The sequence below is a fragment of the Sesamum indicum genome, linkage group LG12 (genome assembly GCF_026168435.1).
Source record: "Sesamum indicum cultivar Baizhima isolate 11 linkage group LG12, ASM2616843v1, whole genome shotgun sequence".
NCBI lineage: Eukaryota > Viridiplantae > Streptophyta > Magnoliopsida > Lamiales > Pedaliaceae > Sesamum > Sesamum indicum.
This window is the reverse complement of record NC_142668.1, coordinates 8,712,184-8,738,249: the sequence shown is the minus strand read 5'-3', so window position 1 is coordinate 8,738,249 and position 26,066 is coordinate 8,712,184. Positions and strand designations below refer to the sequence as shown.

Here is a 26,066-nt window from a genome sequence, read left to right as displayed (position 1 = left end):
TATGTTAACTTGTATAGATTTTAATCGGGGATAATTTTAATTTCGTTCCCGCACTTAGATACTAAATCAGTTTTGGTCTTCCATGTTCCGACCCCGTAATTTTTTTTTAAAAAATAGTCAAAATTAATTCTCTGCATTAATTGACCGTTTAAATAATTGGAGATGTAGATCGCCGATGCTACATTCGAAATAGGAATATCGTGGTACCAAAACTGATTTAATGGCTCGTTTAAAGGATCAAAATTGAAATTATAGCATGTTTCTTTTTCTGTTTTGATATAAGAAATTATCCTGTGTTAGTAATGATAATTTTGTAAACTGGGTTGGGTAAATGAAATTATCCCATATTAGTTTAGACGATCAACCGGATGGAGAAAATTGACTTTGATTATTTGAAAAAAAATGAGGAACCAAAGTTGATGAAGTCGGAATATATATGAGACATCAACATTGATTCAGTGATTACCTCAGGGGATCGATCAAAATTGAAATAATCCTATTTTATTTGTCGAGAGAGTGGAGAAATCACAATTGGGATTGGAATCGGCTAAATTGCATTTTTCATCCTTTATGTTAATGATGTAACTTAAGTAATAATATGTAATAGATAAGGGCATAATGATAATTCGATAAAATAATGAATGTTGTTTGATGAATTTCATAAAGAGGGACAAGTGAGCTATGTTTAAGAAAACATTGGGCAGTTTTTATCTATTTCTAAAACACAAGAGATTTTTAGCTGAGTTTTCAAATTGTAAAGGGGTTTTATGCCATTTGGCCTTAAATTGAGATATCTTGTCTTGGAAATCCCAAACACAACAACCTTCCCACTAATCTTCTGTAAGTCTCTGGATCAGAAATCTGATTTCCTGCATCTGAAGTGAACTTTATTCCTACAGGTAAAAGTGGTAGTAGTTGCTTTTGCATGCCAAAGAATCAGCAACTATATCCCTGATATACTTCGATTGAGTTTCAACTAGTCATTCAGAAGATTTTGCAATTTTTAAGCATAGACAATACTTGGAAAAACTCAAACATTGTCTAGGTACTGCTTTACCTCTATCATTATATCCTCTGAAGGACCTGCGATGAGAACATCATCTACATATACAAAGTAAAATTAGAAGTCCTAAAATCGTAACCTTTTGTGAATAAACAGTAGTCACGCTTTGAGTGAGAAAAACCATAAGACTTCTTATAAAATATTTCAGGAGGCGTAGTTCTAATTTTGCAAAAGAAAAAGGATGTTTGTGAACTTAAACCTAATCTCAAAGGATAATAACTAAAATATGCTACAAAATTCACCATTAATAATCCAACCAGTTAGTTGGAATTACCCCTTCTTTTACTTTTTGCTCGAACTCGACTCGATCAAATTTGAACCAATTATATGATATGTGCAATGCACTTACTGTGTGATTAGTATACAGTCTATAAAAAATGACCAATCATACAATAAGTGTATCACACTTATTCAGTGATTAGTTTGATTCGACTAAATCTGATCCGAGCAATAATTTTTTCTTATTTATTTTTTGTCTACGCGAGAAAAACCTAGTGACCACCATCATGTTTGTTTCATCATTGTCTTCTGTTCAAGAAACGCCATTCTTAATATCCACCAACCACAAATGGAGATCTTCCGGGCATTCCTGTCCATGTCTTTATTCGAGATCTTTTTCCCCATCTTGTTCTTTTGCCTCGTCGTATATGCCCCGGAGCTAGCTGTTTTCATTTACCTACAAAGTTGATTTGATAATTTAGTCCTTCAAATTATCAATTTTTGCGGATCAATGAATTTTTTGGTCGGAATATTCGAGCCTCGTCGGATTTTCCCATAAAATTGGAGATTCCGATAATCGAGCTAAAAAGATCCTCAATCTGCAAAAATTGATAAATCAGTAGGCTAAATTGTCAAATCAACTATTCATGGGACCTAGGCGGCACACCTTCAAATATATATATAGGAAGTTAAATTAATGCAATTAAATTTTAACCATAAATAAAAATATTTTTGTAGTATCTCTTATTTCCAAAAACCAGAGAGTTTGTGGTATGATCAGAGGACAACTTAATATACTTATAAGAAAATTCATTTAGAAGATAAAGCTTTTTTTTTTTAAATACCAAAAATTGGAACGGAAAATAGAAAAAAAAAGAGTTCTTAAAATTGCGATAAACCGATAGTACCAAACAGACACGAACAGATGAAAGTTATTGCGTTAGAAGATAACGACAACATTATATTTTAATTTGGTATAATTATACGCAGTCTTTTGTAGTTTGGAACATTATATTTAGTATATCTAATGTCTATTTTCGTTCAACAGATAGATCTATCTATCAAATAAAATTTGTAAAATTTGTTGATAGTAGTAAAAAATGAACGAAAATGTATATTTACCTCGATTGACTTACAGAATTATTGTTACTTAACAAATCTTTTCTGACTAAACTACTCTTATAAAGGTGAAAGTGTATATTTCCATATGCATCGGCGTGTGAAGATGCATTAGTGTAGTTTAGTTATAAAATATCTGTTTTGACCTACAATGAGCTAGTGATAAGTTAATTTGGGGTAATATAAATTTTCATTCATTTTTTTTTTACATATATCAATAAATTTTGTGAACTTTGACTAATAAATAGACTTATTTTTCGGACAAAAATAAACAGTAATTAAGGACATTAGATGTATTTTTTCAAATTATAAAAGGTTACGCTAATTATATCAAACCTTATGGAAAGTCAATATATTTCTCTTTATAAAAAATTACTTATCACCGATCTTGTATTAGTGGATAATTGCTGGATCTGATTTTAGTAATTCCATATTAATAATGGTGCAAAAATCTTGAAATGAGGGCTAACCTTGGGCATCCCTAATATGGGTGGCAACGGGACGGGTCTTAGGTTGGTTAGGGTGGATTGAAGATCCGGTCTGCCAACTTCGGGACAAACGTGCGTCCCGCCCTGAATTTTCTTCTGTCATGCGACTCATGCCTCCCCCCTCTTTCGTTACAAAATCCATTGTGATGGGTCGGACTTGATAGATCCGATTTTTTTTTTGTATGGATAAAAATAAAAAAAGAGGAGAGAAACCACAAAGAAAGGCAAGGCGGCGACGGTGGTGAGGCAACTCGAGCCGCGAGACAAGACGAGGAGGCAAGAGAGAGAAGACTAAATAGTGAAGATGACAGTGACAAAGAAGAGAGATGGCAAGAGATTTTTTGGGGATGGTAATGGGAAAGGCATGGATTAGGGTAAATTTTAGTAAGTTATATATTAATCTATAAAATTTAGAAAAAGTAGATTAATTACGTATCAAGGTAGATTTTTATGGATCCGAACCCCGTCCCGCCCCACCCCGAACCCCATTCTTTCAACCTGAACTCGCCCCATTAAGGACGGGTTTGGGCTGCATTTTTACGAATCCAGGTTCAGGTTCAATTGCCATTTCTAATTCCAGTAGTATAAATACTTCAAATTTTACTATTAATACTTAAAATGGTCCCGGATTTCCATTCCATTTGTTCTTGTCATATCTCTCCATTCACAAATCGACTCGAACAATAGTCATACGGGCTCATTATGGTCCACAAGATTGATCACTTTATATCAATTATTCATGTGTAATTGTATAATTCGGGCATCCTTATAAATTTGCATTCTCCATGTCCCAACTACAAATTTAGCTACCTTTGCTATTTCTTAGAAGCTCACCCCATGTTGATTTAAACATGGGGCACAACTATCACTAGAAAAAATATAATTTTTATTACGGTTAATCACTATAACCAAATGAAAAAATCGTGACAAATACAAATTAACCACAGTTTAACAACGGTCATTAGCCGTTGTTTTTGTAAGTGTGGCCAAAACATTAGACATGGCCAAAGCCATGACAAATATTTTGGCTATAACTAAAAATCATGACGAATATTGATTAAATGTGGTAAATATTAAAGTTTTTATTTTAGTTTTAGTAACCGTGGTTAATAGTAAACCATAGTCATTTATAATATAACAAAAACTTACTTTTTCTTTTTCTAACGTATATGTAACCTGGCGTGTCCTAGTGATGTTTCCTCGTGCTTTGCTTTGCATATTACATAAGCCAACGAAGGTATGCTCCTAGACATTTTAAACATACTCCTGGATTAGTAATTAGACCCATAAGCAGTAACCTAATTTGAACTCCGATGATGATGATGATGATCATCAAACCTATTATGTACTTCGAAGTATGTGGAAGTACTGAATTTTCTGCTTTTCAGCATGTGTGAGAAACTCGTGACAATCATCTGCTCAATCCATCGCTGTCCTGTATTTAAACGACAGCCAGAAAACGCCAGTTCTTGGCTAACATGAATATCAGCCACAAATGGAGATTTCTGTGTCATCTCTCTTCAGATTCAACCCCCCCCCCCCCCCACCATCAATTTCTACTTCTGCACTATAAATTCATGCATCCAGCAACTCAGATATCAGGTCATTGAATCATCGTAACCCCCATTTTCATATGGCCAGTGTTAGTGCAACCTTAAAACCTGTTGGATCACCAAAGAAAATCACACTAAACCGACCAGAATTGCTGGCCGCTGACGTGCACAATAAACTGAAGCAGCAAAACCGACACGAGCCGCTGAACGCTAACCTCAGATTCAGTCCGCACAGAAGAGCGAAGGCTCCTCAGGCTGTCACCGCCGGTGCTCCTTCGGAGGTAAGTTAGCAATTACTTTGTCTATGGTAGGAACAATTCTTAACCCGAATCAAATTTGATCGAACTAAATCGATCACAGAGCAAGTATGACACGCTTGCTGCGTGATTGATCAATTTTCCTGAACTGTACAACAATTACATGATAAGTGTATTTTACTTATCATATGATTGGTTCAAATTCAACCAAATGGGGTTCGAGTTATTGAATTTTCTGTCTAGGGTGCAATTCTTGATTGCATTATTAGTAATATTCCAATTTTGCTACCCATATATATGGGGAAAAAAGAGATTTTATAAAATGTGGCAACTATTGAGCTCCTCATCATAGGTGAATGGTGCAAATTGATGAGAATATTGTGTAATATACGTATGATGAAAATGGACATTCGTGGATTTCTTGAAATGTGGCTGAGAGTTAGATGCGTACGTGGAACGAATGGCGACGTAAAACTTTGTGTTATTACATGACAATAATATTCGAGTCATTGTCTAGCCCAAAAATCTTCGACTGTCATAATCCAGGTGGAGAGCTTCCTATCACACTGTTCTTTGTTTTGGATGGCCAACTCCTTTTGTCCGTAAAATGACATATTTAGTCTTATATAATAAGAGAGACAAAACTATCCGTGCTTTACTGAATTTTAAAATTATACTAAAATTGATTTTTTTTTCAACATATATAATCCCAAACGGGTTTAATGCAATTTACCCTTTGTGATATTGAAAATGCGGACATGTAAAGAATAACAATTTATCCCCTATATTTTTTAAAATGAAGCAATTTACCCCCTATTTAGTGAGGTAAAATGCTTAATTTGTACATTTGCAATATCACAAGGGGCTAAATTGCATTTTTTCCAGCCAAACTAGTCCAACTTCTGTCCAAAAATAGATGGTAAAATTATGTGACTGTTATTTTTCAACAAAAAGAAAAATTCAAATTTTGAATCTAAAAGTATAGACGCTCCTATTATGTTTGACGAAAACGGAAATTTTGTCCTAGCTATTTTTCGTCCCACAGGATACAAGTGTTGTAGGGTACGAAACCCACGGTGGTATCCCTTTTTCAACAATGCCTAACCAACTATTACACTTGATATGGAGTACGAAACTCCTTTAAAATTATTACAAACCGAGATTACAAATATAATGAACAATACTCAAAGTAAATAAGAGAGATAAGTGAATAAAAACCGTGAGTTTAGTAGCGGCTCAGGAACAAGCCAGATTCAGCAGAAACAAGGGTCACGGGTCACAGAGCTCCGAACTCACAGAAACTCGGCCCACGGTTGCACCTCACACCGAGGGTAGATCACAAAGACCAAGAACAGGAAACCCGCCTCACAGCCGTTCACACAGAACCGGAAGGGTAGAGGTATTTCACAAAGGATTGCTCGGTTTTCTCTCTCTCTCACCCGAGTACAATGGCCCCTATTTATTTGGAGAAATAGAGCCGTTGGACAAGAGGGTTTTGGGGTGGCTTTCCTTTAGCCATTGGTTTGGCTAAGGAAAGCCACCACCATTAACGGTGGTGGAAAAGGTAACAAGAATCCGCCATAGGAGGCAGCAAGAGAAAGAGGGAGATTTCTCATCGGCAGCGGCGCAGAAGGGTGAAATGAGAGAGAGAGTTGACTTAGGGTTAGGTAAGTGGTTTAAGTAGTGTTACCTGGGTCGGGTCAAGAGGGTCGGGTTCTGGGTCGGGTGAGGGCCATCCGAATGGGCCAAGAGTTTAGTGGACCGAGCTAATGGGCCTACCGATAGATTGGGTCATGGGCCACATATATACCAACAAGTGTCTATATTTTGCCATGTATGTTTTCTACATAAGTTGAACAGTGAGACTAAATTTGTCGACAATATTTAAATTTGTGTAAGTCCAATGACCAAAATGTACAATCCCTTACCATGTAGGATGAAAAACGTAAGTTGGCCTCCTTTTGTCGGAATGTATTATTAGATCATTATTCACATTTTGAAATTCTCACGAAAAATTGTACTATTATTGTTGTAAATATGTGCTCAGTAGATAAAAATATCATAAAGACATAAGAACAACTCCTTTCGACTTCAATGCAAAATAGAGCATGCAATGAGATATGTTATATCAAAATGCAAACTTTAAGAGTGTTCTCCTTCACTTCCTTCAGAGCACATCTGCAGAGCTCCAGTACGGTCCGTTGGCAAACTACGTCCCCCTCTTCGTTATGCTTCAGGTAAGTACACTCATGTCATGATCGTTGTTTTTACGTACAATGTTTCGGTTCTTTATACCAAAAAAAGGGTTCAATATAATTTACACTATGTAAAATTATAAAAGTTCAAAAAAATTTCTCTGATATTTACGAAATGATGCACGTTGCTTTCCCTGTCTAGAGGGGTTTTTTGCATTATTTTTTAAACGTCATGGGGCTTTTTGTAATTTTTTAATGGAGGATTTCTTGAAAATTTCTAATTTTGTAGGAAGGTAAACTTGCATTAACCCTAAAGAAAATGGTGTAACTTTTTGTGTTACGTGATGAGATATAAAATTGTTAGGTTTTCTAAGGATTAATTACACAAATACATTTTCAACTATAGATTACTGTTTGAGTAATTTTATCGATAATAACGGGAGTTATTGTAACGAAACCGCTCTAGTGAAAACAATACTAAAATGGATGCATGACAACATGTACTAGTTTATTTATTGGATTAAATGTATTTTTGGTTCAGTAACTTAGGTTATTTGATATTTTTGTCCTTTAATTTTCTATGATAAGATTTTGATCCTGCATATATCCTTTCAATTTTGGTGATTTTCAGTCTCTTTTTCACCAGAATTCACCTCCACCGACGAGAGAAAGGTGAACTCCGGCAAAAAAGAACTGAAATTGCATAAAAATTTAAAAGATGTAGAATCAAAATGCTATTCTACAAAGTTAAAAGACAAAAATACTGGCAAAAATGAGCCAAAAAGGATTAAAATACATAAATAAAAAAGATGTAGCCAGGACCAAAATACTACACTAAAAAGTTAAAGGACAAAAACGTCAAATAATTAAGTTAGAAAAGTACATTTAAGCCTATTTATTCAAACCAAACTCGTATTTAAAAAAATCATCAGGAATGAAATCAATAAACTAGTCATAGTATTAATAATTCTTTCCTAATTGTATACTTGTCATGTGATTTGGTCGGACCGGACTCGGGCTGCAATTTTCATTATGTTTGAAACACATGTGTATAATAATGTGGATAGCTAGGAGTTGTCAGTAGAGAAAACGAACTCCCGAACGAAGACAAGCTGGAGAAGCAACTCAAGAAGCTGAAGGAAGTGGGAGTGGACGGAGTGATGGTTGATGTGTGGTGGGGGATTACAGAGGCCAAAGGACCAAAGCTCTATGACTGGTCTTCCTACAGGAGACTGTTCCAACTAGTACAGAAATCTGGACTACGAATTCAGGCTATAATGTCGTTCCACCAATGTGGAGGCAACGTTGGAGACGCTGTCTACATTCCTATTCCAGATTGGGTTCTTGCTGTCGGAGAGAAAGATCCAGATATCTTCTATACTAACAGATCGGGGAATAGGAACAAGGAGTACCTCTCTCTCGGTGTCGATAACCTGCCTCTCTTTCAAGGCCGAACTGCTGTTGAGGTACTGCGTATAATCTGTAAGTCGAGAATTTTTATGCTCTTCTGCCCTGAAAATACCAAATAATATGAAGGGTCAAACTACGTCGATAATGAAACTTATATTGTGCTGGCGTGACTTCTAGGACGTTTGGATGAGTTTATAGCTATTTTAGTACGTTTTAATAGGTTTAATTGTACTTTTAGTCTTATAATCGAGTATAATCATATGATGCTTTAGTCCTGTAATTTGTTAGAGTTGTAAAACGGTCCTTTACTTTTCTTTAATTTCATGATTTCAAGATAAAATTAGTCAGAATCTTCAATTTTGGTTGGAAAGTGGCATGGATGTGCTAGTTAAAAATTGGAGAAACACATCTTATTGATTGATTTTTGCTGACTTGCCAAACTTATGCCACGTCGCCTCTCTCTTTTTCTTTTTTTTTTGGGTTGATATCAGCCATTACTTGCTACGTTATCATAATTCAGACAATAAGATGTACGTGTTTTCCCAATTTTTTTATTAGCGCATGCCACTTTCTAATCAGCTTTGAAAGTTTCGGCCAAATTTATTCTAAAATAGTGAAATTATTAGAAGGTCGAGGACCAGTTTACAATCCTAACAAGTTACATATTAAAAAGGTAAATTACATTTTGCCATCTGAATTATGTTCATTTTTACATTTTGACATCTAAACTTTTTTTTTTTTTGTGTCAGTTTACATCTCAACTATATGAAATTTTCACTTTGCCATATATGGGATTTTTTTTTTTGTTGAATTTTTTGCAGGAAAAACATTATATATTGTGCGTATGTGAAAAGATCATCAAATCACTCTTAAATATCATATATGCACTGCATGTGATTTTTTTTTTTGACAAAAATTTTGGTTAAAAAACAGTTATAAATGACAAAATACAAAATTCGCAAAGATGAAATGATAAGTTGACACAAAAGAAAGTTTAGATACCAAAGTGTAAAAACAGTCATAGTTCGGATGACGAAATGTAATTAACCCAAACTAAAATGCCAAAACTATGTATATAGGGTAACTTACATATCAGATTTTTAACTTTTGATATAGGGTAACTCATCCCTTGAAATACTTATGTACCCCTGCCTTTGCAAAATAACAGCTACACCCCCTTAAGTTATAGTTATACATGCAACCATACTCTTTATTCAAAGGCAAAGTTTGCACAAACATCTCCTGGAAAACATTAGACTAACACTCCTCATGGGATGTGTCTGTAATTTGCAAAAGATATGGATATTTGTGCATTTTGATCTAACCTTAATGTAATTTATACTATATACAATTACAAGATTAAAAATGAAACTAAGCCCATTTTATAAGATATTTGAAAGCTTATGATATATTATATGAATTTGGTAAATTTTTTAATGAAGGAGCTTATTTATATATAAGATCTAATAATAACATGTTAGAAGCTTATACGATCTTTGAAAAAATTGTGCTTTTGATCTCACATGATAGAAGGTATTGAAATTTTGGTCCTACAATTTACTCGCTTATCACATTTGGTCCATAAGATAAAAGGTTGTAATATTTTTTTGTCTCATAGGATAAAAATTATAGCATAGTTCGTCCAAAAATTGTAGCTTTTTTTGGTCTCAAATGCTACAATTTTTTAGTTTATGGAATCAAATGTGCTAAGATCAAATCAGAAATGCAACACCCTATATCGTGTAGGACGAAAAATATAATTTTTCCTATGATCTTTTAATCAACACACTTTGATTAATTTCATATTTTAAAATAAGATCTAATATAAATCTTATAAATAAGTTTAGCCAAACGCTCAATTAATTTTTAACTTTTGATATTTTCAAACCAAATGTATATAAGCATTTCCAGGAATGAGTTCATTTCATCACTTATTTTCAGTCGAAATGCGAGTGTGCAGATGTACAGGGACTACATGAAGAGTTTCAGAGAGAGCATGTCCGACTTTTTCGAAAGCGGAAGCATCATAGACATCGAAATAGGACTCGGTCCAGCCGGAGAGCTCAGATATCCGTCGTATCCAGAAACTCAGGGCTGGAAGTTCCCTGGAATTGGAGAATTCCAAGTGAGATCAAACATTACTAATAAGAAGGAACAACGTGAGTATATCGTCTCAACGTCTAACATAAGAATACCTGTGATTGTAGTGCTACGACAAGTATCTCAAACAAGATTTCCAGGCGGCTGCAGTGAAGGCCGGGCACCCTGAGTGGGAGCTGCCTGACAATGCAGGAACGTACAATGACACGCCTGAGCAAACAGGCTTCTTCGCGGCAAACGGGACTTACCTGACAGAAAACGGGAAATTTTTCCTGGAATGGTATTCCAACAAGCTGATAGAACATGGTGATCAAATTCTTGACGAAGCCAATGAAGTATTCCAGGGGTGCAAAGTCAGGTTAGCTGCTAAAGTAAGTTTCTCAATCGCCTATTTTTTAGTTATTCTTGATAGCACCAAAAGGTCCTCCATTTATCCAAATTACTATATATATATATATATAAGGTGAATAGCAATTGTTGTATTTTAAAAAATATAGAGAGATAAATCGCTATTTATTTTTTCATGAGAGGGTAATTTGCTTATTTGTGATATCACAAAGGGGTTGCTTGTATTTTTCCTCTATATGTATGAAAAATTCTTGTTCGAACCAAATTTAGCCGAATCAAATCAATCATAAAGCAAGTGTATCACACTCGCTATGTGATTGGTCATTTTATCTGAATTGTACATCAATCACACGATAAATATATTGTACTTTTCGTTTTTATCGATTTTGGTTCGGTCAAGTCGAGTTCACACTAGAATTTTCCTGTATATATATTTTTTTGAACATTCCAAAATAAAGTTGAATATCATAAAATGGAATTTTGATCTGTCCTCTCTCTCTTTCCACTTTTCTTATTTAATGTTTTTATTCTTTTTATTTATAATTTTTTTTAATTATCTTATTTTGGCATATTCTTTATGCCACTTACAATAAAATCAATAAATACTTTTATAACTAAAATAAATAACTCAAAAAAATTTTTAACGAAGATTTATAATTTGATATTGAAATAATTAAGTTCACACATCGAATGTGCATATGGTACTAATATATGGTACTATTGGAGTGTGGGGTCTATTTCAACGTATTACATTCAAATTCCAAATCCAAAAAAGTTATTGTCGAGGATAAAATTAGTTTTATAAAATTAAACAACAATAAATAAAAAAATTATCTAAATTAGGTAAATTTTATAATTTTGCAAAACCCTTTTTGCATAACTAATAAGTACTACTAAACTATTGCAAAATGATTGTTTTCTTGTATAAAACAGGTTTCTGGTATCCACTGGTGGTACACGGATGATAGTCATGCCTGCGAGCTGACATCAGGATACTACAATGTGAAAGACAGGGATGGATACCGTCCCCTTGCGAGGATGATCTCTCGACATTATGGTACTCTGAACTTCACTTGTCTTGAAATGAGAAACTTGGAGCAACCAGCCGACGCTAAATCAGCACCTGAACAGCTTGTTCAACAGGTTCGGGAATGAAAGTGCCTCTATTTATATATCACTCATATTCCAATGTTTGCGTTGGTTGGATCATGGATTTTATGTACAGTTTACAACTATTTAGGCAAGCATTAATTTTATTTGACTCCCAGTAAACATACTAATAGGTACAGAATTTTCAGAAAGACATCTCAATGCAAGTTCTGAATTTTTTTTTACTAAGAATATTATGGTTGTCGGGATATATACTTATTTATTTGTGCAGGTTTTGAGCAGTGGATGGAGAGAGAACATTGATGTCGCCGGTGAGAATGCACTTTCACGGTACGATCGCGCAGGTTACAACCAAATCCTTCTAAATGTTAGGCCAAATGGGGTCGGCAAAAATGGACCACCGAAGCAGAAGATGGCTGGAGTGACATACCTCCGCCTGTCGGATGAGCTATTAGAGCCCAAGAATTTCAGGATATTTAAACTATTTGTGAAGAAAATGCATGCCGATCAGGTAGTAATTTACCCAATTTTTCATACTCAATCAACTGTCGGAACAAGGACAGACTTCATACATATAATGAGTTGGCAGTCATTTTTATTCCTATTCCTCTTTCTCCCCTGGAAAAAAGAATGCAATCCGACACTCAACTTTTGAAAATAATCAATACCTCCAATGTTGTGGAGTCACATATGTTTGTTCTTCTTTTTCATCTATTATTATTTTGACAAGAGAGTCTGTTACATGCATTTAATCCTTATTTTTACGTTTTCAGGACTACTGTCGGGACATGACAGACTTTGCCCCTTTGCTGAGATCAAAATCGAAGATTCCTGTGGATGAGCTTTTGGAGGCCACCAAATCAGTCAAACCATTCCCATGGAATAGAGAAACAGATATGAGCGTTGGGGGTGCTTTAGCCGACTATTTGGATAATCTGTTCAACAACTTCTTTTCAATTTTGAACTAAGTCGAAATGATTGTTGTAAGAAATTGATGTGCATGTAAAAATAAAGGGTTAATAGACCCTCCTTCATTTTATAATTACAAACTTTTGTCTTTTATTTTTCTAATTACATATATGTTTTGGTCTTTATTGTTGATTGTTGGCCTTCATTGCCAAAGCCTTTTTATTCTTTAAAATAAAAAGTATTTAAAACCTCTACAAACTCATCTAATCCTAATAGGATTTCAATTGAAGATCTACACCAAATCCATCTTTTGGAGACCTCAAGAATATTTGTACTCCGTATAAATTAAATGGAAGAAATTGTCTTTAATGGTCACAGATAGTGCGGACATTTCTGACGGGAAGATGAAAACTAGATCACCTCACTCAGGCTGCTCTGAAACTTGAAGTATCCTATTTTTGCATGAGGAAGATTCAATGAATGACTTGATTTTGGAATTCAATGAAGCCTGAAATCAATGGGAATTGCATGTTTTTCGGAACTGCTTAGAGTTGCTAGCTTCAAGATGAAAGATGCAAGTCAAATGTATGAGCTCAAATACTACAATCTAATGAAAAGTTTTTGGCTTAAACTAGATGATTAACAAAGTACCAAAGTCAAAGAACAATTATGCTCGAATCTCATACGTTAGAGGATTCAATTATAATATCGACAAAGTTTAGGGGTGAAATTAGTTAAGGGTAGAATGTTAAATCTAAGAATAAGAAAACAAAGCACTCTAAGCCATTAAACCGAGAAGAAATATGGTGTTCATACTGTAAGAAGCCAGGCCACATATGATCAAGAATTGTTTTAAACTTCATGAAAAAACTCATGTTCTCAGTCAAAGTACAAGACTTAAAAGGCTAATAAAGCAGTTTAACACACTTCACAAATAGAAAAGGATTAGCTTAAGAAAAACTAACTTCCAAGAATGATTAAATAGGACTAAATAAATAAGTGATTGCAAGATGAGGAATCTTCTTAATTCCATTCACTACAAAAAAAGACAGAATTTGGCACGAATCAGCTGATCGTTTTAAAGTCCGTTCTACATTGAAACGGGTATTGGAACACAATAGGAACAGAACTTGGTAGATGACGTCATGATCTCTATTTTTTGTGCGTTATTTTTTTGGAACGCCCAATCCGTGCCAAAAATATGTTCCAAACTAACAGTTACAATGTCTGCTCCCACGATCGTTCCAACATAGAATGGTAAATAGTTGAAATTCTGTTTGGAACATATTATTAGAATTAGGGATGGTCTTGCATCGACCGTTCCTATATGTGAGACAATTGATACCCAAAAAATGACAGTTATAAAATATATTCTAAAATTAGGTACAATTTGAAATGATTTTGAGTTTGCACCTAAGCAATTATAGGAAAAATTGTTCCTAAGTATGTGTTAAAACGGAATGTATTACAATGACCATCCCAAAAGTCGGTACAAGTTGGAACGATTTTGTTGTTTTATTAATATTGTATTGCTAAGACCGCTCCAAATAAAGTACAACGGCTATAATTCCACGAAAAAAAAAATCGTTCCTAAGTCCGGTCCAATGACCGTTGCAAATTGTAAAATAACGACTACTTTTTAACAACTAAATATGTGTTCTAGTACCCGTTTCAAATCGTGTTCCAATTTTTTTTATATATAAATATTCATTTCCTTCCATTTAATCTCAATATGTTCTTCCTTTTCTCTTTATTTTCTCAATCTCTCTCGAATTGTTTTGATCTCTCACTGTTCCACTAATATTTTTATACACTTGTTTGTCAATCTCTCTCGAATTTTCATTGATATTTGAAATTATTTTGATCAGATAACAACTTTAACCCATTATTTGTTAATTGATTATATTTTTATAATTTTATAAATTAAATTTAATATTATAATAATAAGATATATATATGTGTATGTATAGGACTCATCATGTTAAGACAGTTGAGGAGATGGATGTATAAGAATAACCTGTCGAGTAGAATGGGTCTTACTCTGGAGTTTGAGGATGATATTGCTATATTTTTAGAATGGCCAAGTCTCAACATGCGTATATGAATGGTGAGAAAGTTAAGTATCCTTGTTGGAAGAGTAAAAATGAAGTTTTCAAAACCTCGGATAGGTAAATTTTGACTTGTATATGAAAATTTTTATGGCGGAGTATTATAATTTCTCATGGCGAGAAGATGGTGTAGGAGTATTTTGATGTTGTCATCACGCTCCTTTGCAGGAGGAGCAAACTCCCATAAGGTGGAGGGTACCCGTATGCACTGCGGTGATGCGGCACAGATGGATTGGGCGCAAAGGATGGTTTTTTATTCCATCGGGCAAACTTTCTAGTCTTCTAATGAAAACCAGGATGGTAAGCCTCATGATAGTACGAGGTCTTGTCCTGTTGATGCCGGGCCTAGTTTATATTACGGTGGGAGCCAATATGATTATGTTCTGGGTTGGCAGATCGATTTTACAATGTAATGCATGTTGCCCGAGCAGCCGTTGTGGAACGATTGCACCCAATCTCAATTGGGGCTTTTGTTGAGTTGGTGAATATCATGACCGAGGGCTATATTTCTCAGCATATATATGATCGAATATTCCAGTGGGCTAATCATATATTGCCCCACGATCACACCCTCCACATGGATTACTATAATACGAAGAAGATAATGAAGGACTTAGGTTTACCTATTGAGAAAATTGATGCGGGTAAGAATGATTGCATATTGTACTGAAAGGACGACATTGATCTAAACTACTGCAAGTTTTATGGAAAAGTTAGGTACAAGCTGTCCACGGAGCGAAATCCAAACCACAAGAAGACTTCGTACGCCATTCTTAGGTACTTTTCGATTACCCCTAGCCTACAAAGGTTGTATGCTTCAGAAGTGACTGCCGAGCAAATGACATGGTATGCGAAGCATTAGACGGAGGAGGGATCCATGTACCATCCATATGATGCAAAGGTATTGAGGCATTTTTACCTGATATACCCCTTTTTCGCAGTAAAGCCTCGTAATGATAGATTGGGTTTGTGCACGGGATGGGTTCGCACCGCACGGACAGTACGGTCATTCGTATTGATGCTGACCCGTTATACTTACACCGTACAATCTCCCACCAAGAATGTGCATGAGTTCTGAATTTATTGTTTTGATGATGGTGATCCCTAGTCATTCCAATCCGAAACGTTTTATCGATATTTACTTGGAGCCGCTGATCGAGGAGTTGTAGAATTTGTAGCATGTGGGTGTACTAACGAGCGAAAGCGCGAAGAACGAAACATTCATGATGCGGGCTGCGTTGATATGGACCGTGAACGATCTACCCGCTTATGGGATGTCGTCTGGATGGAGTTTCACTGGTGTTATGGGGTGTCCAATTTGTATGGAAGACACACGTGCATTCTATTTGCAGAACGGTAGAAAGATGTGCTACTTTGACTTCTACAGACAGTTCTTCCACCTGGACCATCCATACCGTAGGAACAAGAAAACATTCAATAAAAATCGAATAAAAAGAAAAATTACAATATTATATTGGTAGAATGACATTGAGTTAAAATCTTGCAAATTTTATAGGGATCAAGGTACAAACCAATTGGGGCATGTAATCCCCGATCAAAGTAGTCTACTCAAGGCAGACATGCCAATCATCACACGGAAGAGAGCTCAATTTATCATTCTCCATCTGTCAAGGCCTGAAAACATTTCAACAGAATGCCCTCAAATTTTGTTTGATTGGTTTTATGTGCCCAAGAATTTGTGCAGCACGAATTTATACGTGTCATTAATTTTTTTTATCTATAATTATATACACTATTTTTCGTTCACTGGTTTCGCTAGTCACAACATTTACAAAATAATCACCACTATTAAAACAAAAGAAAAAACTCATAATTATGACAAAATAAGAATTTTTAACACTTAATACATCTAATTGACATCAATATTAAAATTGTCATTTGATATATTTTTTATCACTAATCTTCTTTTTCTAAATAAGATTTAAAAATATCAGTTTGATGTACCACACAATAAAAAAACATGAATAAAAGGACATGTTGCAGTTCTCGCCAAATATTGGGTTAATTCACATCCCATCACTCTATTTTTCTCAAAGTATTTTCCCTAAAGTTTCTTTCTTTCAATGTAACCCCAATAAAGATGCTTGATTATTAAAATTCGAAAGCCTCAGGTATCTTCAAGGATATTGAAACAAAAATAATTAATATTAATGATAAATATTAAACGATAATTTTATAGTTATCATTCAAAATATTTAAACTGACAATAATTTAAATTATCGACAAAAAATATGCATTAAGTTGTCATTATAAATATTAAGTTCACGACACATCTACAGTGATAACATAAATATAATGACAATTATATTATTTGTCACTACGTTGTCGTTATATATATATCATTAATTGTTTATAATGATACTTTTGAAAATATTTTTTGTCACTAATTATTCCCAGTGACAAAGATTTCTTAAACTAATATTGTCACCTGTAAATTATGAAAACTATTATAATGACAAGATTAATTAATGCATATATATAATCACTGTCAATTTCAATATTGCAATTTATTTTTTTAATCATTATACATATAAATTGTTTTGGCTATTGATATTAAAGTATTTGTAAATATTTTCTTAGGCTCTATTTTATGATATTTAAATTTTAAAAGACTTTGCGAAAATAATTTATTATATTTAAATTTTGTTTTGATAGTTCAACTCTTATTAGAAACAAAGTTTCACACTTGGAGTTTGGAGTTCCATGTTGGCATCAAAAGTTCCACCTTGGATTTCCAAATATCCATGTCAGCTATTTTTGCAGGAAAACCCTAAATCCCCAAATCAAGTTCAATTTTAGGTCAAATTTGCAACTTCCAGCAAATTTAATCTCAATGTGCTATAGTTTATTTCTAATTATTGTCCTTATTTGACAATTTTGATTTCTAGAGGAATAAAAATATCACTCCATTAGTGACGTGATGAAGTTGCAACTTTTCGTTTCATTACCGTCACGTGATTTTTTTTGTCACTATTATTCTCCTTTTTTGCGGATGGATTAATTTTTTATTTTAATTAATATATACAAGCCATGTGTATAAAAAATTATCTTAAATAAAACAAATAATGTCATTTTATACACGTCACATGTAGATGTTAAATGAACAGAAGATACGATGAAATTCTGAAATAGAAAATCTAATCCCTTTTTACAATAATACTTGAGTCGCAAAATTATTATATTCCTACGATGCAAATACTGTTGGGAAAAATTCTTACTCGAACAAGGTCTGGCAGAATCAAATCAATCATTTATCATACTTGTTATGTGTGGGTCATCTTTTCTAGACTGTACACTAATCACACGATAAATATATTGTACTTGTCATATAATTGATTCAAATTGGACCATATAAATGGCTCCATATTTCAAAAGGGTGCAGACACACATGTCTCATCCACCGGGACTTGCAAGAAAACGACATAATATCAGTATACTAAAGTTTGGAGTTGAGTCGCATTAGTCAAAAGGAGGATTGAGAAACCAAAAATTGCTAGCTGATGGGTAAAGAAAAACGGGTTAATGCGATTTCTCAAGAGCTACAAAGAAAAACGGGCAAATGCGTTTTCTCAGCGATCGATTGCAGAAGTAGAAGTGACGTAGTAAGCAACGGCAAACAGGGCATGAACCATGCACAGTATCCCTCCGATGGACAGGAAATGGTGGTGTGTGAAACCGCAGGATGCTCTTGATTTGTGGTTCGATATTATTCCGATCACCAGCATCGACAAGCCTACGGCCAGGATGATCCTGAGCAAATACAACCAACATCAGGTCCATGAAGTACTGGGACTACAAGAAAATAGAACATTAGTCACAAAAAAATTAAATGATAATTTTAATATTGTCACTAAATATATTTAGTGACAAGACCGTTTATTTTATCATTATAAGAAATTTCATGATTTTAATAATTGCTATTATTTTGTAAAAAAATGTTACTAACATGAATTAATAACAAAAAAAATATGCACAAAGTTGTCACTGAATACAATTAGTGACTCATCTATAGTGACGATGTAGTGACAACTATTATTTTATGTTGTCACTATATATAGACGTGTCACGTATTGTTATTATTCAAATTTGAATGTATTGATCCAAATGAGCTTTAATACTTTGGAACATTTCCATGTTCTTTAGGTTTGGGAAAAAAATGTAATTTTAGTCATATACTATGGGCGATCCGAGTGGCATACTTCGTAATTTCTAATTTTTAATTTGCAAATGAGGACTATACATAGAAAAAGAAAGATAATTACACTTATATCCCAGATGTATGGTTTGTTTATACAAATCATCCCTACTTTTTGCATAATTACATAATCCACTCCTGCCGAAACATAATAGCAGGTTTTGTTTAATGATATTGATATTTTAGGGGGTGTATGTGTAATTTTTCAAAACGTATGGAGATTTGTGTAAATGATATTAGCATTTACATATAATGGATGTTTGTATAATTACTAAAAAGGCATACATAATTTGTGTAAACACCATAAGTTATGAGCGTAAATGTGATTATCGCTTAAAAAATTAGCCCAAATGTCACAAGAAAATGGTATATTCATCGGAAATTAGCACATGGGATGCAAGTGACCCCTTTAATTTGGAGATCTATAATTTTCCACCAATTTTGCGATGTGGCATTTTTGCCCTAATAACATTTGAACTAAATGTGCTGTTTTTTATTTTCTAATTATAGTCCTCAATTATAAATTAAAAATAAAAAAGGACCAAAGTGCTGTTTTTTATTTTCTAATTATAGTCCTCAATTATAAATTAAAAATAAAAAAGGACCAAAGTGCTATTTTTATACTTATAAGATTAAAATTGCATTTTCTCATTCAAAGTTTTGAAGAGAGTAGGGAGACTCTAATAGGGGTGTGCAAACCGGTTAAACGAATCGAATCGAATCGAACCGAATTTTCGATTAATTCAATTTGGAGTTTTGTAAAACCGAAAACCAAACCGAATTTGATCGGTCCGAAATTCGGTTTTTCGATTTAAAAATCGAAAAAACTATTTTTTTTTAAAAAATAATATATTTGATATTCTTATTGTATATATATTAACAATATAATATTAATACATTATATATTAATATATATAATTATATAATATTTAATATGTCTAAAAATATATTTTATTATTTAAAGGTTCGATTTTTCGGTTCGGTTCGGTCACCGAAACGGTGACCAAAAACCGAACCCAAAAATCAAAAATTTTTAAAAGAAAAACTGAAAACCGAACCAAAAATTTCGGTTCGATTTTCGATCCGAACCAAATTTTCGATTTGGTCCGATTCAGTCGATTTTTCGATTTTCTACACACCCCTAGACTCTAAGACGTCCATTTAGTGAATTTCAAACATATAATTAATTCAAATAATGACTAAGAATATTTGAAATAATTATCTAATTTATCTTAAAAAGTGGGACTAATTTATAATTGTTATATCCAATCCATATCCTTTATTCCAACCACTCACTTCACTACTCAATTATTCAAACTTGTTTATCTAAAGCAGCAAAGAAGTTACTTAGATTAACTTTAATTATACCAACATTTTCTGTCTTTTATAAAATTACAAGTACAATCTTTAAAAGGATAAATTATAACCACTTTTTCTGAGGTTTTGCATAATTACAAATACCACTCGTTGTTTGCAAAATTATCAATACCTCCCTGATTTTAACGACTGTCTAACAATTAGCCAAATTCGTTAGATTTCTATCCATTTTTTGTGGTTAACTGACTAAAATGCCCTTATGGATTAAAAATTATAATTTTACTTATTTTTCAAGATTTTTCTATTTTTCTTATGGACTAAGTGGATAACTGTTTTATAAGTTTAAAAGTTTTTTCATCCACCCTGTTTGATTTTTTACTAAGTTTTTAATTTAAAAAAAAAAATATTGTAAGGACAAAGTTGATAATTTCATCCCTTCATCCAAAAAGTACATAATTTCATCAAACATCAGGAGGGGTACTTGTAATTTTTCAAATAACAAGGGGGTATTCGTAACTATGCCAAATCTTAGAGGAGGTCGTTGTAATTTACCCTTCTTTATAATTCTAGTTGTAATTACAAGTACATCCTATTCAGTGACGATATTTTATACAAACACTGTTGGAGGTGCATTAGACTAACGCTCACTCAAGAAGTGTGCCTATAATCCTGCAAAGACTATGAAATATTTGTGTAGTTAATTAGACTACCTCAGAAATTTCGATGTGATTTGCTGTATTTTCAAAGAAAGATCCAACTCCACATAAGCCCTATAACTCCTCGTAAGTATTTTCAAGAATTACAGAACCTAAAAACCAACCTATCCCAAACAAGTCTTTGAAAACAAATTTAAAGAAAGTAGTACTAATAAAACTATCCTTACATACGTACCATGTGAAAATGAGGCATGCCATCGACAACTGCTTGGCGGGGGATGCCTTTTCAAGCTCTTCTTGAGTGCAAGCACTGCACCCGCCGAGCAAATTGGCAAGAACATGCGCTATTCCCAGAAGGGTTGCAGCAGCTAGGCCAAGAACGAAAGCGTCGTGGCTCGGCTCCTTACACTCGAATATCCATAACCTCAAATGTTTTTCCTGATCGACCAAACAAATTATAACACAAAAAAACATATTACTGCAAAAAAATGTTCTCTTAAAAAAAAAATAGTTCGAAGGTATGTAAGATTGTTTATTACGTAATATGATACGACTTCATCATGTTTGCAACAAAATCTCACCTCGTTTTGGGCAGCTTCTGCTCTAATCCCAAGAATCCCTCCGATGATGTCCAATGCCACAATCACGAGACAGGCGAAAACGCCGATGAGTTTTCCCATTTTTTGGAGAATTTTTTTAGGCTGTCTTAATGGGCAAGAATGTTAAGAAGATAGTGAAGAACTCAAAGACTAGAGGAAAGTATTAGCTAAGAAATGCAGCAAAGTTGTTATAGTGTACATTGTGAATAAACAACAGTAATGGGAGTGGATGATGTTTGGAAAAGCTTCTTTTGTCAATAGAGTGGTGACTTTATTTCACTTTACTGTCTGCTTTTGTCTTCCTTTTTTCCACCCTTTGGATTCCTTTCATAGGAGAACAACAAAAGTAGGGTATTAAACAGCTAAGAAGCAGTGTGGCTAATGCAGGGCTCGGAAATTCTAGCCCGGATCTGATTTCATTAAATTTGATTCAATTTTATATTGAGTATAATATACTTATCACATGAATGGTATACAGAATACAGTTCAAGAAAAATGACCAATTACATAGTAAATTTATCTCACTTACTCTGTGATTGGTTTGGTTCGAACAAGAATTTTCGTGCAGTGTTAGGGCATCTTTTCTACCGGCCTGATGGTAAAGGTATTCTTTACATTTGCATGGGATTTTTGACTTTTGGGTAACTTGTCTTAATTAAAGTAATTTAGGGAAAATTTCTGCTTGATTTGGCCACTTATCACACTATTACAAGTATTCTGAACTTGTCATTTAATTTATTACTAATTAAATAATAAAGTAGAATTTATTTAAGTTTGATATGATCTTCTTCTTTTTCTTTGAATAATGTCCGTTACTGTATCATTTAATACATTTAAATTTAAATATAAATTTAATATATTAAAATTAATAAATATATTTAATTAAATAAAGAGACAAGAAACTATTATAAAAAGTAAACAATACACATATATCCGTAGGACTTGAATTCACAATCACTACAAAAAATATAAGTTTTCTCTACACTATAAATGATCACGGCTTAAAAACCATAGTCGATCAATTCTATTAACCACGGTAGATAAAATCCAAGCAAAAATTTTAATTCTTACTACGATTAATAATCGTCACGATTTTCACTCATTGTCAAAACATTTTCCATATATGGTCTTAACCATGTACAGCTAATGTTTCGACCACACTTATAGAAACGACGACTATTCCGTAATTAATTTATATTTGCTACAATTTTCTTCTTTAGATTATAATAATTAATCGTAGCAGAAAATTATATTTTGTCAAGCGAACCTTATGATGGTAAAACCTCCACCAGACCATTCTAAGCAAGGGTTTATTGATAAATCCTTCTTCTTAACACACACACTCTTTTCCTTCTTTGTTAGACGGATTCAGCTCATTTTGTTTGTAATTTTTCGTCTGTAATTTTTTGGGCAAAATTAGCAACGAAATAAACTCATAGACCATGGGTATATATATATATATATATATATATGTAATTAAATGATACTGATATTTTTATTGGGTGTATGTGTATTAATTTCTTCAAAAGACAGTGATAATTTGTGTAAATAGATCATAAACCAGAGGTATAGACGTAATTATCCCCATATAAAATATATAGAAAAAATTATTAAAAACTATCTCGCTGTTGAAATTATGAAACAAGAACAGGCTATGGCTTAGCGTCTCAGCATAGACATGTTAATGGACGGGCATTACCTAAACTTGGATCTATTATAATAGCGAATACTCAGACTCGGATTCATTAATTTTATAATAGACCTTTACTCGAGTCCGTACACATTGAAATAAGCTATTTTGGGTACGAATAGGATTACACTCCAAAATACCCACAGGTATGAATATTGAGTGGATAAAATCTAGTACTCAAAAAATTTGTAAATGTTTGTTATCTTGAAATCATTGAATTTTTATAAATTAATCAACTAGATTTACTTATCATCTAAAATTCTTAAATTTTGTACATAACTTAGTTTTTTTACGTATTTATATCTTGAAAAAAAAAAATGCCAGAATTTAAAAAAAAAAAAAGGCCAGAATTTTTCATCTTTATTTCCGTAGTGACAATTTCGAATTAAATTGTCGATAAAATTATTTGAACCTAAAGTGATAAGTCAAGCTCAACTAATATATGAGATTAATAAAATTTATTTGAATTAGAATTATTAAAAATCTACAAAATGAAAACTGAACGCAATTTCAAATCAATAAAAAAAAACTTTCTAAAGTTAAATTATGATTTTCATACTCTTTTTTCCTACCGATTTTTTATTCTTGCTCCAATATCGAATTTATGTCAATTATATAATTGATTAATAACGATCCATTATTCGAACAAAATCAAGACCATTATATATTTTAACGATATCGAATTTTCCTATGTTAAAAACTCATGTAGCTTTTAATTTATTTTATCAATTACAATCATGAAATAAAATTAATTTAGTAATACGTTTTGACATCATCATAAAAACTATGTATAATTGTTTCATTCATTTTAATGTGTAAGACCCATATGATCAGACCCAATTATTTTGAGTATAATACGAATAAGACTAAACGAGTATTTTACAAGTAAAATTTAAATAAAGTATATAAGTAACAATTACAAATATTTATCGAATTCGAATCCAAATAAAATAATATCCGTCCATGGACAAGCTTATAACAGCAGAAGTAGTATGTATCCATAATTAGTCTATCTACGTAACAAGCACACGACCCATAGCGGTACAAGAAGAGAATCCCTATACCCTATAGAGGCTTCCACGGAAGAAAGCGATTCTAGTTTCATATCCCACAGCTAACGGTGCATAAATAAGCTTGCATCATTGTTATATATATATATTATTAAATAATCATATAGCAATTTGATTTATATTTTTTTGTGATATAGGAACAAAAGATATTAAATAGTGAAAGTATAAATTTTATTAGGGTTAAACTATTCACATTATTTAAAAACTCTAACCTCAACTTTAAATGTGCAGTTAAAAAAAAAAAGAGTAAATTTGAATCAAAATTATTATTATTATTATAAGAGTAAAGTAGTCCAAACGAAAGTTCAATTTATTTTCAAAAAATTCGAAACAGCTAGAAGCGGTCCTCCAATGTGCTTCTAGTTTTTGACTTACGAGTATCTTGACAATTTCAAAAATAAAAGTTAATATCTCAAAATTTTAAAAAAGTACTTTCTTAAATCAGAAATTAAAAACGGCTTGCAACCGTTCCCCTGGTGTGGGGAGGATAGGCGAATGGCATAACGTGATGGAATTTTCATGATTCCCATGTTTTGGTGGAAAGGCATATTGCACCACCTAAAATTTGCTTAAAACCCTATCCAACCCTTCGCATATAAAACTCTAGCCATATTGCCATATTTGCCCATCAACTTCCTTCTCTATAGTAACTTGTAACCGTCTAATGGATAGGTCCTCCGGTCTCTACAAGTACCCAAGTGCCTCTCACATAACCGAGTGAAGAGATACCTATGAAGGTTGAGAAAGACGGGCGTTGAAAAAGCAACCTTGCCTTGCGACCATGACGATAGAATGTAGCACGTGGAACATTGTACCAAGTGTGAGAAACTCCACTCAAGGTACCTATGGTGGCTGGGAAAGACAAGTGTATCATATGGAACGTTGTACCAAGTGTTAAAAGTGTGAGAAACTCCGCTCAAACTACTCGTTTACAGTACCAACAAAGGATTATCATGGTTTGTTGATTATTGGGAAAGGAAGGTTTGATGCTACAATCAGGGTTAGATTGCTACCTGTCGTGTTGCAAACACCAACCTTTCATCTAACTCATTTTGAGAAAAGCAATTAGTCGTAGAAATTGAGAGATTTTAGAAGTTAATTGAAATGGTAGTGAAAAAGGTTATGGTGGAAATGTTTGGTAGAAAAGTGGCGCTTATACATTATATTGTTCATGAAAAGACGAAAATAACCTCAGACTCATTTTTTCTATTTTTTGTTCTTTTTTCCTTTCTCTTTTCTTTTATTTACCTTTCCCTTCTCTTTCCTTTCCACTTCCTCCCACTCCCCCTTTTCCTCCTCTTCTACATCATCTCTTTCTTTCTTCTCCAACCTGTCTTACTAGAACATACCCACCCAGCATCCCTGCTCCACTACAATTTCCTGGTAAAACACAGCCCAAGAATGATCAAAAGAACCAAGAATCTAAATGCGCCTCCGATGTCCCTGCACTGGAAAGAAACAATGCACCCAGCAATGAGATTTAGCGTCCAATAATCCACCAAACAAGATCAGACGACCAACAGGTCAAAAGAAAGGAAGGACACGCCCCCAATGCTCACAAGAATATCCTCAACATGTAAGTAAAACAAAAGGAGCACTCTTCCCCGTTCTTGGTTTCCAGCCAAACATGATAAAGCTC

The 26,066-nt window shown here is 33.4% G+C and overlaps 2 protein-coding genes and 1 long non-coding RNA gene across 4 annotated transcripts; 1 reads left to right on the top strand and 2 right to left on the bottom strand.

Moving 5' to 3' along the window:
* Window positions 1-1,174: 1,174 nt before the first annotated feature.
* Window positions 1,175-3,237, bottom strand: LOC148784832 (uncharacterized). The gene is made up of 2 exons (XR_016063325.1): window positions 2,872-3,237; window positions 1,175-1,739 (listed from the first exon to the last, which is right to left on the bottom strand). It is a non-coding gene; the product is annotated as an uncharacterized LOC148784832 (long non-coding RNA).
* A 1,211-nt stretch (window positions 3,238-4,448) lies between these two features.
* LOC105178611 (beta-amylase) lies at window positions 4,449-12,956 on the top strand. Its single transcript, XM_011102120.3, has 8 exons — window positions 4,449-4,723; window positions 6,871-6,936; window positions 7,962-8,360; window positions 10,265-10,429; window positions 10,512-10,775; window positions 11,686-11,895; window positions 12,134-12,373; window positions 12,636-12,956. Exons 1-8 carry the CDS (start codon window positions 4,523-4,525, stop codon window positions 12,828-12,830), a joined length of 1,740 nt encoding a protein of 579 aa, XP_011100422.1. The 5' UTR covers window positions 4,449-4,522; the 3' UTR covers window positions 12,831-12,956.
* Window positions 12,957-18,202: 5,246 nt separating this feature from the next.
* Window positions 18,203-21,891, bottom strand: LOC105178518 (protein VASCULATURE COMPLEXITY AND CONNECTIVITY). 2 transcript variants are annotated; one of them, XM_011102006.3, is made up of 3 exons: window positions 21,650-21,885; window positions 21,304-21,506; window positions 18,203-18,650 (listed from the first exon to the last, which is right to left on the bottom strand). In XM_011102006.3, exons 1-3 carry the CDS (start codon window positions 21,746-21,748, stop codon window positions 18,470-18,472), a joined length of 483 nt encoding a protein of 160 aa, XP_011100308.1. In that variant the 5' UTR covers window positions 21,749-21,885; the 3' UTR covers window positions 18,203-18,469. The 2 variants fall into 2 exon arrangements, with proteins under 2 accessions (XP_011100308.1, XP_088732187.1); XM_088876061.1 differs by having other exon boundaries at window positions 18,554-18,692; window positions 21,650-21,891.
* Window positions 21,892-26,066: the final 4,175 nt, after the last annotated feature.